At 38.2% G+C, this 16356-nt stretch overlaps 1 protein-coding gene across 4 annotated transcripts in view; it reads left to right on the top strand.

The window, feature by feature from the left end:
• The first annotated feature begins 249 nt into the window (after positions 1 to 249).
• ERICH2 (glutamate rich 2) overlaps positions 250 to 16356 on the top strand; it is a 37603-nt gene continuing 21496 nt past the window's right edge. Inside the window, exons 1-7 of one of the 4 annotated variants that reach the window (XM_053907777.1) lie at positions 250 to 354; positions 474 to 1047; positions 1163 to 1208; positions 9086 to 9134; positions 9369 to 9405; positions 11794 to 11889; positions 13961 to 14109. In XM_053907777.1, the coding sequence (XP_053763752.1) occupies positions 482 to 1047; positions 1163 to 1208; positions 9086 to 9134; positions 9369 to 9405; positions 11794 to 11889; positions 13961 to 14109 (943 nt within the window). In that variant the 5' untranslated portion in view covers positions 250 to 354; positions 474 to 481. Of the gene's footprint in view, positions 355 to 473; positions 1048 to 1162; positions 1209 to 9085; positions 9135 to 9368; positions 9406 to 11793; positions 11890 to 13960; positions 14110 to 14597; positions 14719 to 16356 lie in introns of those variants that run through there. The other 3 variants (XM_053907779.1, XM_019459247.2, XM_019459265.2) reach the window with 3 other exon arrangements.

The raw sequence follows: 16356 nt of genomic DNA, 5'->3' as shown, positions 1-16356 counted from the left end.
TGAAATTCGAATCCAGATTTGATTCCAAAAAAACGGTCATCCTTCAAAACCTGTCGCATAGCAACAAATCGATCCTAGAGACTTCCCGATCCCAAATGGAGAAAAGCAACCAATTCTTTCCTGGAAGCCAAGCTTGAGGCACAATTAGAATTTTCTAATAGAAATGCTCCCCCACCCCCTTTTGTGACCAAAGCAGTTATTTAAGCCGTAAAACCTCCCATTGGCCAAGCTCAATTTCACATCCCAGGACGTGGCCTCCGCTGCTGTGAGAAGAGGGTCTCTGTTCTAATCACTCGAATCTGATTTCTGGGGAATCAAGACCCCCAGGAAACTCATTTTCTTGGGGGACCTCAGGTTGGAGACCAAATCCTGCAGGCGACATTTGTTCATCCACATCTGGAGATAACCCTTTCTCCCAACTCAAGACTTCTTTTATCCCCACCCCCACTTTTCCCTCTCCCCGCCAAGAACAGGTTCAGTTATGGACAACGACATTCCAATCTCGCTCCTTTCTTCACTTCTCAAAGTAACGAGTGCACCTCCGGACGTGTGTTCGAGATTGCATGCATCCTATTCGCAGCGCGACGCAACCGCTGGGCTCTCGATAACCCGGGTTTCTCGCCCCGCCTCCTTTGTGATTCCCAGAGCCTGCTCCGCCCACGTCCCGCCTCCGCCCTGCCCCTCAGCCCCGCCCTATGTTCGCTCTGCCCCTCTACCCGGTCCTGGACTGGCTCAGCTTCCTCAGCCTGGCCTCGCAGGCCTCGCGGGGTCCCGTCCTGTCCCACCTTCCCCGGCCCGCTCCCTCCACAGCTCCCCGGGTGCGGCCCGCCTCCTTCCTGGCCCTCAGTGGCTCCCTCAGCTCGTCCCGCCCTCGCCCCTCTCCTTCCGCTTCCCTGAGCCACAACCAGGGCTCCGGCAGCGCGCGGTCTCGTCTCCATGGCGACGCCGTGTGTACAGCTCCCAGCTCAGAACACCGCGCGAACCCCGAGTTGGGCTGGCCTTCGGTATCCGCCCTGAGGAAGGGCGGTGTGAAAGAACCACGGGCAGGTAAGAGGCACCACGAGTGCCCTCTTCCCACCCTCGCGTGCAGCTCGACCCAGCCCTGGCCTCCCGCTCCCCCAGGCGCCGCGCCTGAACACTTCAACTTCTCTGCCCCCTCCAGGTTCGGGCTCTGGGGCTCCACGGCTGCCGAGGCGGCGCTCGAAAAGGTAGGATCCGCGGGGCTGGTGGGGCACCTCGCACTTGGCTTCCTCCTTTGTCTGTAGTCCGGCACTCAGGAAGAGATATAGTATTTGTGTCTACATGGGTGTGAATGATAACTGGGCAGTTCTAACAGGCGGTCTACACCACCATTCTCTGACCTGCCCATTCGCGTGCACCAACTGCTCCCCTCCCCTCCAAAAAAACCATGCAAATGGCCTTGTTGCATCGCAGAACTTCCAGCTACTCCATTTGATCCTCGCGCTTCTCACCTCCTTTAAAAAAAAACAAAACAAAACAAAAAACACCTTTTTTTCTTTTACTTGTTTTTTTCTTTTTACTTGTTATTTGGGAAACCGCTTAATGGCCAGTAGGAGCCAGCATTCACTGACTGTACTTAAGAGTCATTACTAGACACAACTTGCCCGGCCATAAAAAATTCTTCTGGAATTTGGACAAATTGTTGAACCTCCCTAGACCTTGTTTTCATCTTATGTAAAATGAGGGGCTTGGACAGTGAATCACTTCTAAGGTCCAGTCTTCAGCCTTCTATGAGGTAATGAAATGGACTTGAGATTTCCAAAATCAAGATGCGTGGCCTTTGATTATGAAAACTACTCTGCACTGTGCCCCAATGACACTTAAATCAGCACGTGGAATAATTATAAATTTGTTGTTTGACTTCCCAGAGGGCATAGGTGAATTGCACCAATTTGTTCTTATCCCCAAGAGACTCCTGGAAGTTGGGTTGTTTTTTTTGTTTTGTTTTTTTTTTTAACGTTTATTTTTGAGACAGAGAGAGACACAGCATGAACGGGGGAGGGGCAGAGAGAGGGAGACACAGAATCGGAAACAGGCTCCAGGCTCTGAGCCATCAGCCCAGAGCCCGACGCGGGGCTCGAACTCGCGGACCGAGAGATCGTGACCTGAGCTGAAGTCGGACGCTTAACCGACTGAGCCACCCAGGCGCCCCCCCCCCTTTTTTTTTTTTTTAAATAAATCTGAAAAAGACACTGGAAGTGTCTTTTGTTTCATTCTCTTAAAACCAAATCCAGTGGGGTGCCTGGGTGGCGCAGTCGGTTAAGCGTCCGACTTCAGCCAGGTCACGATCTCGCGGTCCGTGAGTTCGAGCCCCGCGTCGGGCTCTGGGCTGATGGCTCAGAGCCTGGAGCCTGTTTCCGATTCTGTGTCTCCCTCTCTCTGCCCCTCCCCCGTTCATGCTGTGTCTCTCTCTGTCCCCAAAAAAATAAATAAAAAACGTTGAAAAAAAAAATTTAAGAAAACCAAATCCAGTGATCCCCAAATCCACCTTAATTTTTTTTTTTTACTCTCAAGAAAACAAAGATTTTTACAGAGGCGAATTCCAACACCTTTGTAGGGATTCCACTGCACTACAGAATTCCAGAGCTTCTTACCCCCTCCCCTTGCCACCACCATTTGAGCTAAATGTTCAATGTTTTCTCCTCCTTCTTTGCTCAATCCAGTCTCAAATTGAAAGCGCTTAGAACTGGCTTTCTTCGAATTTACCTTCAGCACTGTCCTTGCTAGGTGGTAGGTAGTAATAATGGTAATAGGAGGAGGAAGAGTTGTAGTAGTTATAATTACAGTAGGAGATAGGTGCTATTATTTATTATAAGCTATTTATATTAATCCTCATATAACTCTATGAGACAGGTAGTATTTAGTCCTCATTTTACAGTTGAGGGAAGTGAATCCTAGAGAGGTTAAGGAACTGGCTCAGGTTCACACAATTTGCTGAGATTTGAGCATAAGCAATCTGACTCCAGAGTCTGGGCTCCGAGCTCTACATTATGCTGTAAAGGAAAGATATAAAATATGTACGTAGTCACTTTTAAATATGAATGTAAATGATAGATGATCATTAAAACCATTTTTATATACATTTGAAGCTATGCAATGAAGATTGTCCTTGAATCCCATTGTGTCCGTACTAGTCTCCTCTAGGATAGAGGATGGTGCTTAATCAGCTGTCTCCATCACAGTAGCAGGGCCTGAGCATGTGGCTATCTATTTCTTAATTTATCCTTTGCATATTAGAATTCTAGGTGGCATATAAAAACAAATAGCCCAAAAGGAAAAGATAATTGCACAAATGGCATGGAGGAAAGTATGTGTGTGTGTGTGTGTGTGTGTGTGTGTGTGTGTGTGTGTGTGTCTTCCAGTATTACAAGAGAAACCTAAAATGAGAATTTTGTGAAATGTGAATTTTGAATGCTGGTAACTCATTTTATAAAAGGTTTTTTGAAACCTACAGAATCCAAATAAAACCTTTTTGGCCCACCCTATTGGCTGCTGGTTAGTGAACACTTACCTGGAGGAGTAAGGGAATGAGATGTTTTAAGTTTTTTTTTTTCTTAGCACTAAGTCTATAACCTGGTGTACATATCTTAAATTGAACCAATCACATTTCAGGTGTTCAACAGCCACATATGTCTAGTGGCTACCATATTGGATCGCAAAGCTCTAGTTTAATACTTTCTTTTCTTTTGCTTTGTTCCTTCCTATTCAACAAATATTCTTTGGGCACCAGTTTATGAGGTGCTTGAGTTTTTCAGTTCCATTTCAGCTAGTCCAAAAAACTAGCTGAACCAACTGAGCCTTTGACTGGAGTTTTTATTGAGAGAGTCCGTTTTTCCATACATGCTACAATCATATCATATAAAACTCGTGTGTTGTACCATGTGTAGAAAATCTGTATTCATGAGAGACAGGGAGCTCACCTGCAGGGAGAAGCTGAAATGAACAAGGGCAAACCCCCATGCCCCTCCTTGAACATAGCTGTATCCACAATTCCTACTTCCACACAGCTTGGATATTTAACTCAACTCTTGGATTCTATGAGCCAACACTTTTCTTCTTTTGCCTAAGCTAACTTGAACATGGTTTCTGTAACTTGCAACCAAGAGTCCAGACCAATACAGCTAAAAAGCCAAGAACTAAGCCCTTTCTTTTAGAAATGAGCCCATGATGACCCCCACCCTGACCCGTAAAGTACATTTTCATTTACAAAATAAATAGTTTTGAACATACCTAATCACATAATTATGTCTTTATAAATCACTTTGTCATGTACATTTTATATATTTACTTAACTGGATACATTTATCTTTTGATTAGCCATCTTTTGACTACCCATCTTTCTATATTAGTCATTCAGTATTTTTTCTTTCTTTTTTTAAAAAATTTTTAATGTTTTTTTTTTTTTTTTTTTTTTTTTTTTTTTTTTTTGTGAGAGAGAGAGAGAGAGTGTGTGTGAGTGGGGGAGAGGCGGAGAGAGAGGGAGATACAGAATCCAAAGTAGGCTCCAGGCTCTGAGCTGTCAGCACAGAACCCTCTGCGGGGCATGAACTCACAAACAGTGAGATCACGATCTGAGCTGAAGTTAGACACTTAACTGACTGAGCCACCCAGGCACCCCCCACCTGCCTCTTAAATGTTGGTATTTCCCAGGATTCTATCCTTGGCCTAGTCTTATTCTACATGGGCCAGGCCATCCATTCCCACTTTTTCACAGCTATCCCATACATCATCTTTTCTCTTAAGTTCTAACTCTCTTTAACAGAATGGAATGCCACTTAATTTTAGATGACCTACAGACATCTCCAACTCAGAATTTTCCCCAAATAAACTCATTATCCCCCCTCCCCCTCCCACAGAATGTTTCTCCTCTGGTACCCACATCTTAGTTATCCATACTAGAATCATCAACTTCTTTTCTTCTCCCTCACTTCTATGCCTAGTGACCCTCAGTTTTACCTCTCTTTTGTTCCCAAGTGGCTTTGTACATCCTCTTTTTTTCCTCTGAACTAGGATTTGGCAAATTTCTTCTGTAAAGGGCCAGATAATATGCATTGTAGGCTTTGTGGGCCATACAGTCTTTGTTGAAACCATTCAGCTTTGCCATTGTATCCTGAAAGCTGCCATTGACATTGTACAAATAAGCATGTCTGTTCCAATAAAATTTCATTTATAAAAGTAGGCAATGAGTCATATTTGGCCCAAAGTCTGTAGTTTGACAGCCCCTTCTCTAAATGATTTCAGTAGCCTTTTAAATGGTTTCCCCCACCTCCTTCTCTCTCAAGTTTACCCTCCACAGGGGGGTAAGATAGTTCTAGTCATATGATGATGCTTCAACGCTTTTGTTTGCTTTCCATTGCCTACTGATTAAAACCCAAAATCCTTAGCACATGGTAATTAATGACTTTTAAAGTTTGTTCCCACATATATATCCAACTTCATCTGTTTCCATTTTCTAAGACACTGCTTAACTATTCTTCCCATTCTGTTTACTGCCTACTTGACTAATGAAATGTCACATTCATTGTGAAGCCTGACTCTTGCTTCCCATAGCAGGTAGTACAATACCATATTCTAGGGATGCTGGTAGAAATCATGATACCTGGGGGAATATAGCAAACCTGGAGGACATTCCTCAGAACTGGATTCTGGAACTGGAAAGTTGTTCGGGTACAGTTCTGTTGACTAGACTCTCTCTTCCTTTGTCTTTCCAATTATGTCTCCATTGCCTGCTGACTCTCCTTGGGTAACTTCCCATCTGTGAGCTCAAAAGAAGGGATTTGATTGATCCTGTTTGGGCAATATGGAAAATTACCTTAGCGGGAAGCATTTAATTCAGTACTTTGAATCTTGGTCTGTCCTATATATAGAAAACTTAGTACTTGTTTCCCCTATAAAATTCTGAGCTTCTCTTAGCTTCTCTTGTATTCCCAGAGCTTAACACAGACTAATAAGACACATAGTAGGTATTCAGCAAATATTTATTATAAATAGACATTGAATATTGGGACATGAAATAGACATGGAAATTGGGAACTGTCATAACTGTGTTGTTCTCTTTACCACTGGGACTATTGAAAGACATCAGAAGAGTCTGCCCATGTTCCAAAAGCCAGAGGGTATACTTGGTAAAGACTCAAAGGCTAATTAACTGAATGTTGTGATGTTAACATTAACCATATACAATAGAAATTAATATATAAAGTGTGCATGTATATACCATTCTTTCTGGATATTATGACCTCAATTTGACTAGGGGCCACTGGGTGGAGAAGAGAATTGAAGTGGCACAAGGCCGACATACAGCTTACATGCTTGTAAGAGGTGGATAAACAGAGGTAAAAATGGTGTTGTAAATTTTTTGAATTGCTTTTTTAAAAATAGATATACGTTTATTTTGTTCAAAGTTCAAGAGATACAAATGGGCATAAAGTAAAAATCTCCCTCCCACCCCAGTCCTGCAACCATCTCTTTTTCCTCCTCAGAGTCAGCCATTATTGTGTTTCTTTTCTGAAAGCATTTCCTTTCAGAGATACCTTTTGCATACCAATTATTATTTGAAAAATACATATTATTTCTACAATGGCTGGACCTCTTTCAGCTCAGTTTAAGCCACTGCTTTAACTCTACCTGTGTTCTCAATGACTCTTTTTCCCTGGAGTCAGTGATCTTTCTAAGCAAGTATCATTACTTTGAGGCTTTGGTGATTTTTTAAAAATTAATTAATTAAAAGTCCTCAGTGCTAGTCTGCTTGTCTCAATCACAGTAAAACCTTCTCTTTGTTTCCCTAAGCAATCTTAACCAGCCCCATAGGACATCTTTGCAGTTTTTCCTTTAGATAAAACATCAAGTTGTTTGTACAGCATCCCTCTTATGTGCCAGGTGCTATGCTAAACACTTTACCAAATAATCCTATTAAATCTATACAATGGTCCAATGAAGTTGGCACCACTGTGATTCCTGTTTTACACATGGAGGAACCAAGGCCTAAAGAAATTAAGTAACCTACTGAAAACTTACATGAGAAGTGGTAGAACTGGGCTGTGAATCCAGTCTCTTTCACTAAAGAACCCCAACTCTCAACTATTACTCTGTACTGCCCTCCACCCCATAGAGTTCAATTTTATGAAAGGAAATTAAATGGACGTTTCCTAGATAATGATAAATCCAGACCTAGCAGAGCCTGGGTTTCCATCAAGGGCTGGGATCTGCGCATCCTAAGTTTTTCTTTTACCAGGTGAAAAGGGTAGAATTGTATGCACTGATGTTTCATTCAGGTAAAGAGTAGAATGTAGCAATCTGGAGAGAAAGGCTGTAAATGTAAAGAAGATGTCTATCCAGATATATGGGTTTCCACAGGATTGTGGAAATCAATAGAAAGTACTTCTCTGGACAGAACATCTTGGATTTCTTTTGCGAAGGCCTTACTTGGTTCCTTATTGCATTGTTTCAGCTTTTGAACTCTATTGCCCTAGAGAAGTAGGGCATTTATGCTAGAGTTTGGTCTTCTACAACTCTTTGTCCCAAAAAGATGCCTTGCTTTTCTGATAGACTTTAGCTGTCTTTAAGTTTCTCAGAGGGATAATCAGGTGGATAATATATATACAATGTGTGACTTGATCAGAATTCCCCAGAAAACAAAGCCTGAGGCAGAAGTTTATGTACTAATGCTTTATTCCAGAGTGCAGATCAGCACAGAGTGAAAATCATTTTGAGGCGGACAGATTTATAAAGAGAAAAACTCAATATAAAATAGCAGTTCTCTTTTGTTGTCCACAGTTTTGGCCCTGAATTTTGTATTCCAGAAATCCTTAGTGGATACTACTACTACCAATTTTTTCAAGTCTTGCTTGGGATGTAGGGACAACAAGTGTTGGGGAAGGAGAGGGCAAGTGAATTGTTATTTATGAAAAATTTAAGTGTGCCCTCTCTCATACTTAAAGCAAAAACAAAAACACTTAAAAGTTGGTTTTTCTCTTTACAGTCAAAATTAAATTTATTCAAATATGTAAAGGGCTAAGTTATAGGAAAATTTATTTAAGGTAACCTAAGAAAGCTAAACATTAACAGAGAAAACCTAAGTACTAATAAATACATAGGGGAACTTAAAAGGTAAGAATTGTATTTTTAAATGTATCTTTTTGGATAAAATCAAAGGTTAATTTCTAAATGTATTTGTTGAAATAATATTTTATTTAAAATACTCTTATCTTCAAATACCATGGAAAAATCTCTTATTCTGGCTTAAATACACTCTATGAAGGCGTTTTTCATAACACGGATGAATTGGAATGTGGCGGATAGTTTGGTTTATATATTGTTTTATTTTGTTAAAGTAGGGGAGAAAAGTGGTGTTGTAAACATGAGCCAAGCTGAATTTATGATTTCTAGTGTCAGCTCAGTAGGAAAAGGGAGTCCTTAACCTGCTGTTGATTGTATTTGGATCTGGATCTAGAGTCCAAGTTATGTAAAACCAAAACAGTAACAGAATTAGAGGCTTATTTAATACATCAGTTTTCTAACGTGCAATATTATTCCTATAACTCTTTTTACATAAACTCCAAGATGAAATGTGGAGAAGGGGAAGGGTTAATTTCTCTAGACTTTTTTTTAACCCAATTTCATAATCCAAAAGAAAGAGGTTTTTCAGTTAGGATGGAAGTAACACTGCTAAATAAATTCACACACACACACACACACACACACACACACACACACACACAATATTTAATACCCTTCTGACAGAATTCTGCATTGTTTTATTTATATTCTAAATTTGTATAGTGTTTAAAGACTTAGGAAGTTTTAATATTTTGGGTTTTTTTTTTTGCAGGAATTATCAAGACAGATGCTGTAAAGATAAGACCATATATAAACTATTTTTTAGGATACTTTAGATCTCTTTTACCATCAGTTTATATAGTTTTTGAATAATTGACTTCAGTGTAAAATTACATTTTAGCATAGATAATAGAAATGTTTATATAAAGTCTACATAAATTACTTCAAATACCTCAAATGAAAATAATAATGATAATGCTAGTTTTAATTTCTGCTTCTATTTTAGGTACCAAAATATAGACAGAATGGCAGAGTGCTAGTGTTTGATCCAAAGGGTAAATGATTTATTACTTTAAAAAAAAAAATGTTTCATCACCATTTTGTCCTAAATATTAAGAAGATAGTCTACTGGAGTGATTGAATGTGATTGAAGTCTTAGCAATTAAATCCTTTAGTATATTGTCTGTCATTCAAAAACTGCTTAAGTATATTTATCAATCAGGAATTCCTGTTAGGAACATTACTACAGATAAAATACTGAGTTGTGTTTTTCTTTTCTTCTCTTTCAGCAAAAGTGATGCTTGAACCAAATGAAGCAATGTCAGAGTAAGATGTCTCTGGTTGTGCAGCTGATCTATCACATGCCTTTTAAGCAATTAGAACTAGATAATGCAATCATTTGTCACCCAATTAAATTTGAAAGGCCAGAAATGCATGGATTAGCACTTTAATTTTTGCTTCAGTCAAAGCAGTTGTTACTTTAGATAAAAGGACATTTAAAATGAAAAATGATTTTTGATAAAAGTCTAGAGGTATAAATAATATTCACTTCCACTTTTTAAATGCCTAAATACCAAGTAATCGGTATTTTACTTATACAACTTTCATTGCTCATTCCTATTTCTTCTTGGTACTTGCTTATTTCTTTCAGAATATCCCTTTAAATTAATATTTACTTTAAAGATTCTTTATTTACTATGAGATGCATCATTACTACTAAATAAGGGAAACTAATCGCCCTAATTAGTTGAAGGGACTGGTGTTAAAAAGAATCATGGTTCAATTTCAGTATAGTAGCTAAATATTCAGTACTTGCTTTGTTCAAGGCACTGATTCTGATAATTCTTCAAAGCCCTTCCTATTATGATCATCTCCTACCTCCTGAAAAAAAATCCTATTTTTTATTCCATGAAAAATGACACTTTGAATGTTGATCGTAAAACACATTCATAGATATCAATTATTAACAGATTGGTAGAGTGGTGCCAAACTGATATTATTTGGTTTATTTTGAGTATAATTGGCTGGAAAATTTTTTACCTTATGAAATATATATTTTAATTTTTATATTGTCAAAGCTAAAAATGAAAATTACAGTTCACCTTGGCTTTTGTTGCAAATTATATATTAAATACATGTGTTTATCTTAAAAAGAAAGAATGGGGGTACCTGGGTGGCTCATTCAGTTAAGTGTCTGACTCTTGATTTTGGCTTAGGTCATGATCTCATGGTTTGTGAGTTCAAGTCCACGTCAGTAGCCTGCTATCAGCTCAGAGATTTTCTTTCTCCCCGTCTCTCACTGACCTTCTCCCACTCTTCTCTCACTCTCTGAAAATAAACAATAAAAAATAATTTTTAAGAGAAAGAATGTATAACACATCAAAGACAGAGAATCTATGTTTATTTCAGATTAAGTGTTATAGACAACCAGAAAAAATAAATGTCCCATTACATATATCAGTCTGCATGTAAATGTATTAATCTACATGTAAATATCTATATTTAGTATCTACATGTAAGTATCTATATCCTGTTACATGGTTGAAACATATTTAAATTTTAAAATGTAAGAAAATTTTAAGTCTTTGAGGGAAATATGATATAACTTCAATAATAATAGTAGGTCATTAATGAAAATAAAATTACTATTGTATCTGTGAATACTGATGTTCATAGACTGTGATAAGTCAGCAGCATTGGAACTGGAGCAAGGGGCAATTCACATCCTGAGTTAAACCCCAGGGATAAATCAAATGCGGCCTGGGCCAAAAATAGAAAAGCAGAGTGATTACTTGTTCTCTTGATCTCATGAATAATTGTATCTGCGTGTCAAACTAATTTTTGCAAGGACAAAATGATCCCTTTTTCACGTGCAGAGAAGAGTTTAGGTTTGGTTTGATTGTTGTTTGGAGTGAGGGAGGAGGAGGAAAATGGTTAGTGTAGCCAGTGAGATTCACAGGTGTGTGGCTTTGTTACCTATGTACCTTACCCAGAGTTTAAGGGAGACAGGGCCACCAGTCCTGGAAAAATATGATCAAGTAGGAAAAAGGAAAATCATAGTGGACCTCTGCTTGAGGAACAGTGTGACCTGCAAAGTTGATGAATTTTCTCCATATAGATGTCTTTCCAGGAGTTTCAAACTTCTCTGCATGCAAAGCCCATATTTATTATTTCCTCTTTTCCCCATGGATCCCGTGTGTGAAAGATTTTGTCTACTCAACAAATTGAACTTAATTAGCCATTTTCAGCAATAAAAATAAAATATATCTTTAATGCTAGACGAAATTTTATAGATCTTGAACCTTTGATCTGTTGGGCTTTGAGTCAAGATTAAAGATGTGGGGGAGGGGTGGCACCTGGGTGGCTCAATCAGTTGAGCATCTAACTCTTGATTTCTGTTCAGGCCATGATCCCAGGGTGGTAGGATTGAGCCCCGTGTCAGGCTCCATGCTGAGTGTAGAGCCTGCTTAAAATTCTCTCTCCCTCTTTCTCTGCCCCTCCCCTGCTCGCTCTCTCTCTCTCTCTCTCTCTCTCTCTCTCAAAAAAAAAAAAAAAAAAAAGATGTGAGGGGAAATGGCTGAAGTAAGTCCATAGCATAGCATTCAATTCTCTGAGGTTAAAAAATTGTGTCTATAGGTTTTCCATAATCGCATGTTTTATCCTTCCTAAAATGAATGACAAGTTATTTTCTTATTTCTATTTTTATACTTTAAGTAAATGCCTCTTTGGACGCAGACCAAGATTGGCAAGCAAACTTTGTACCTCGCCAACACAAGTCTCTCTAAATGTAGCTAGGACGATCTCAGAAAAGTAAGTTTTAATCAATTATGGTTTTAGGCCCATGTTTGACAACTATAAATAATTTTAAAACAAAGTTTAAAACCTAAACTTACTGAAAAAATTATTCCAATAGAAATTTGGGACCATTTCATAAATATGCCCCAAACTCTTAAGATACTAAAATTTAGGTTATCTACCTTCCAGCATAAATATTTCAGTGTCGTACTTGACTGACTCTCTAACCTAAGTAGAAACTAAATTAAATACCTTCCATTTCCAAAGGATATTACATAAAGTAAAAATTTGAATTTTTCTTCAACTGTAACTGTATTTGAATTAAAGAAAACAAATCTTTTAGAGTATACTAGTTATCTATTTTTCTTAAGTGGTTAGAGGCATTATTACCAATAATGTCACTTTCTCAAATGGAAATCAAAAGATTAAGTTGAAAAAGACATTGGACTTTGGGCCTTTGATTCTTTGAAACTACATATGAGAAAGACTACAGAAGGTGAGCAGAAAGGGAATTCATATTTTACTGTTAAAATGATTTTTGTCAATTCTCATGTGTATTTTTATGGCATGTTCACTGCTTCCAAATAGTAATATCCCATTTAATATCAGGCCGTTGAGTATGTTGGTTTCCTCCATGTTGTGTCACTAAGGTTATTAGAGGTATTTCCAATTACTTAAATGCCCAGAACTATACCAGATAAATTCCCTTCCTTAGGGATATAACTTAGTGAATATGCAAGTAACATGTTTCATAGACTCTAAAGCATACATATTTTCTTCACATTTTAACATCTCTTAAAATTGATTACATCTTACACTTAAACTTGGCAGTGCTTTTTCTTTTTAAATAACAGTATGTCTTCTAATAAATACATGGTATCTTAGATTCAATGAAACACTAATTCGTGGAGAGCGGGGAGGCAGTAAAGCTCTTTTATTTAGATTAGATACTAGAGCATATAAATTCTAGTAATCACTTGTAGCAACCTTTGGCATAATGGGAATCTCACCAGGCTAGAAATTAAATACTTAACTGATTTCTCAAATTTTTATATGTAGAGTTTCTTCTTGGATGCTTTCTTTCACAATTAGAAAATCAAGGAAGGCAGAGGCAGACCAAATGTAAATTAACTTTGCATTTTTCATTACCAGACAGGGGTTTTGCTTTAGAAGCATATACTGAGGAAGCCAAGATTCTATTCCCTCTCAGTGTTAAGAATATCAGGAATTAATATCAGGAATTATCAAGGTGTCCAGCCTGTTTGCTAAATCACTGTACAAGATCACTGACTTAACTGTACTCACGTTCTGGATTCACATGTCAATAACTTTGGGGGGAAAATACTTTACATCTTTTTATATCTTGACATGCAAAGCAGAAGTTGAATTTTCTTTTCACTTGGTAAAGGAGACATATTAAAAAGAATCTCAAGACCTCAGAAAACAGACTTGGGATTCCTTTTCCACCAGCATGGGTACCTATCTTTGTAAACAGAGTGCACCACACAAGAATCCTCTGTCTTAATGCATTATTCTTGACACGAAGTTTCAGGCTGAAAGGCTGAACGGGAAAATTAACCCACTTTTATTTCAGCTACTTAATGGAAAGGCAGGCTACTTTATATTATGACCAAGGGTTGATCTTAGTGTTGGACTCTCTCTCTGAGTGTAGCATTTAGCAATGGTAAGAATTGATTGGTAACCTAGAAAAAACTCAAGGCTAGTGTTCCTAGTTTTATTCCAATGTGTTGCAGTGATGTGCCAAAGACATTCATATAATTGAGTGCTTGTATGCTCTACGTTAAAGAATTCTGAAAAGATTTTAAGAATCATTACACAATGACAGATGCCAGATAGAAATAAAATTATAATTATCAGTAAAAATTATTTTTAATGCTTTTCCACAAAGAAGATATTACATTTTAGCTATTTAGTTTATTATTGATATATTGTGTTTGTATTGTGTGTGTGTGTGTGTGTGTGTGTGTGTAAGCACGTGCGTGCATATGGATATGAACCCATATGAGGCTTTAAACAGAACCGTGACCTAGGAAAGTATTTTTTCACTATTTATTTTAACATTTAGGAAGGAAGTCTCTTCAAAAAATGTTGAAAATACAGCCTCTTTAAGGAATACTGAAAATAGAGCATCTTCAAAGAATATTGAAAATAAAGATACAGAAATAAATCTACAGTCTAAGCTATGGTCATCTTCCTTCTTAAAAGAAAGCATAGGTAATAATCTTTTATGTGAGTAAATGTAGCTTTTCTTTGAGCCCTCTTCCATGACCTTTGGTATTCTGACAACTCTGTAGGTCTGGAGCAAATCAAAGGAACCTGTGCTATAATTTTTGAAATTCATGTTTCAGATGATTCTGATATGCGAGTATGGCATCCATGCTATACATTATATAAAATGGTAATGATGAGGCATTTTAGAATGGATTAAAATACCAATGAAAGCATTAACTTCCATTCATTCAACAATGGTTTATTGAGTACCATGACTCTTTTAGAAGCTGTGGATACAATAGTTGGCAAATAGGCAACATCCTTGCCTTTATGGAGTCCACATTCTAGTGGGAGATACTCAACTATTAAATATAAATAATAAACAGAAAAGTAAGACAATGACAGGTTGTGGTAGGTGCTATAATGCAAATAAATGGCTCAGTGTTAGTAAATTGAATGAGACGGTTCCTGTGACATCCCATGAAGTCTTTAATTCCCTATTATGACCTTATCCTGATGACATCAGCGTGATGAGTCTTGAACAGACCAGGTACCCACTGGAAGATCAGGGTGGCTGTGAGCTGATGGAGACTATTAATGAAACAGAAGCAGGTAGATGGCCTGAAGAGCCCAGCCATCCTACTCTTGGAAGGACTGGTACCTGTTTTCAGGGTAGCATTTTTTGGTTTAGGCAGGTGTTTGCTGTGGAGTCTGGAGTTTTATCAGCTTTTTGATTTTTTGGCCTGCGTTTTCCTAACATTGTTGTCTCTTGAGATCTCCTCGATTTCTTCATTTTATTTCCGACACAAGTGTTTCTACATGATTTGGAGTAGCTAATGGCCAAACTCCCGTCCAAGAAGGCATCTCACAAGACTTCCAGACACTCAAAATCTTACAAGAAGGCAAGGTTTCACACAAGTTCAGGTTGAAACTGTGAAAGACCTTGGTAGAGCCAGAGCAGTTGACAAGCTCACTCAGTAGTATTTCCCAAAGAGATAATTTTAGGAAACACATAGTAACTTTTTTAAAAAATTAGTTTAATGATAATATATTTCAGTGTATGTTAGAAAAAGGTAAGACATGGTCATGAATATGGATTCTGGAGCCAAACTGACTCCCAGATCCACCACTTAATTAGTGACATGAAGTTGGGTGGGTTATTCAACCTCTCGGTCTCTCTGTTTCATCTAAGAACAGAGTGAAAATAGTACACACCTCATTGAGATGTTGAGAGGATTAAATGAGTTAATATATCTAATGTTCAAAAGAGTAATGACTTATAATGTTTGTTGGGATTATTATATGTTATTTTTATTCATATATCCATCAGCTTCATGGATGGTAATATTTGTGATCTGATAAAACTTATATGTTAAAAAAGTAGATTCAAAGAAAAATACTGAATAATTAGTATAGGTGATACTCATATGGCAAAAATAGATGCAGATAATATAAGAATTGAACTGTTGGAAAATGTTCCAGTAGATTGTGTCATAGAGACTTTACTTCTTGGGGTGCCTGGGTGGCTCAGTCGGTTAAGCGTCCGACTTCAGCTCAGGTCATGATCTCACAGTCCGTGGGTTCGAGCCCCGCGTCGGGCTCTGTGCTGACAGCTCAGAGCCTGGAGCCTGCTTCAGATCCTGTGTCTCCCTCTCTCTGTGACCCTCCCCCATTCATGCTCTGTCTCTCTCTGTCTCAAAAATAAATAAACGTTAAAAAAAAATTTTTTTAAAAATAAATAAAGAGACTTAACTTATTAAATATTTCTCTAATCTACTTCCCCCCTCTCCATCCCTATTTTACCAGTTCATATTAGTCATATTTCTCACCTAGACTTTTAAAAGAGACCTCTAACCTCTCTCCTTGCTCTTTTTATTTTTTGGTCTCCCCTCAAATGTACTTTCCACCGTCCTGACCAAGTGTTCCTCCAGAAATGCAGATTTGACCATACTTGTTTTCGTACTTAAAATCCATCATTAGTAGGGTTTACTTTTAGGGTATAGTCCTAATTCCAAGGTTCCTGGCCCATAAGATTCCATTATCTACCTACCCCTCCAGCCATATCTGTCACCATTTTAGTCTCAACCTTGACTCCTAAGAAGTGTCAAAGCACTTTGAGGCACGTTCTTGTTTCTGTGTTGGTTCATGCTGTTTCCTCTCTTTAGAAAAACTGATCCACTCAGACTGGGCAACTCCTGACCACTCTCCAGGTTGGCATGGGGCCTTCCTTTGTTCTTTTGTTTATTCCAC

Source organism: Panthera pardus, unplaced genomic scaffold (genome assembly GCF_024362965.1).
Source record: "Panthera pardus isolate Hobbes unplaced genomic scaffold, ASM2436296v1 HiC_scaffold_10, whole genome shotgun sequence".
Taxonomy (NCBI): domain Eukaryota; kingdom Metazoa; phylum Chordata; class Mammalia; order Carnivora; family Felidae; genus Panthera; species Panthera pardus.
Note: the sequence above shows the minus strand (reverse complement) of the source record. Positions and strands in the feature narration are given on the sequence as shown.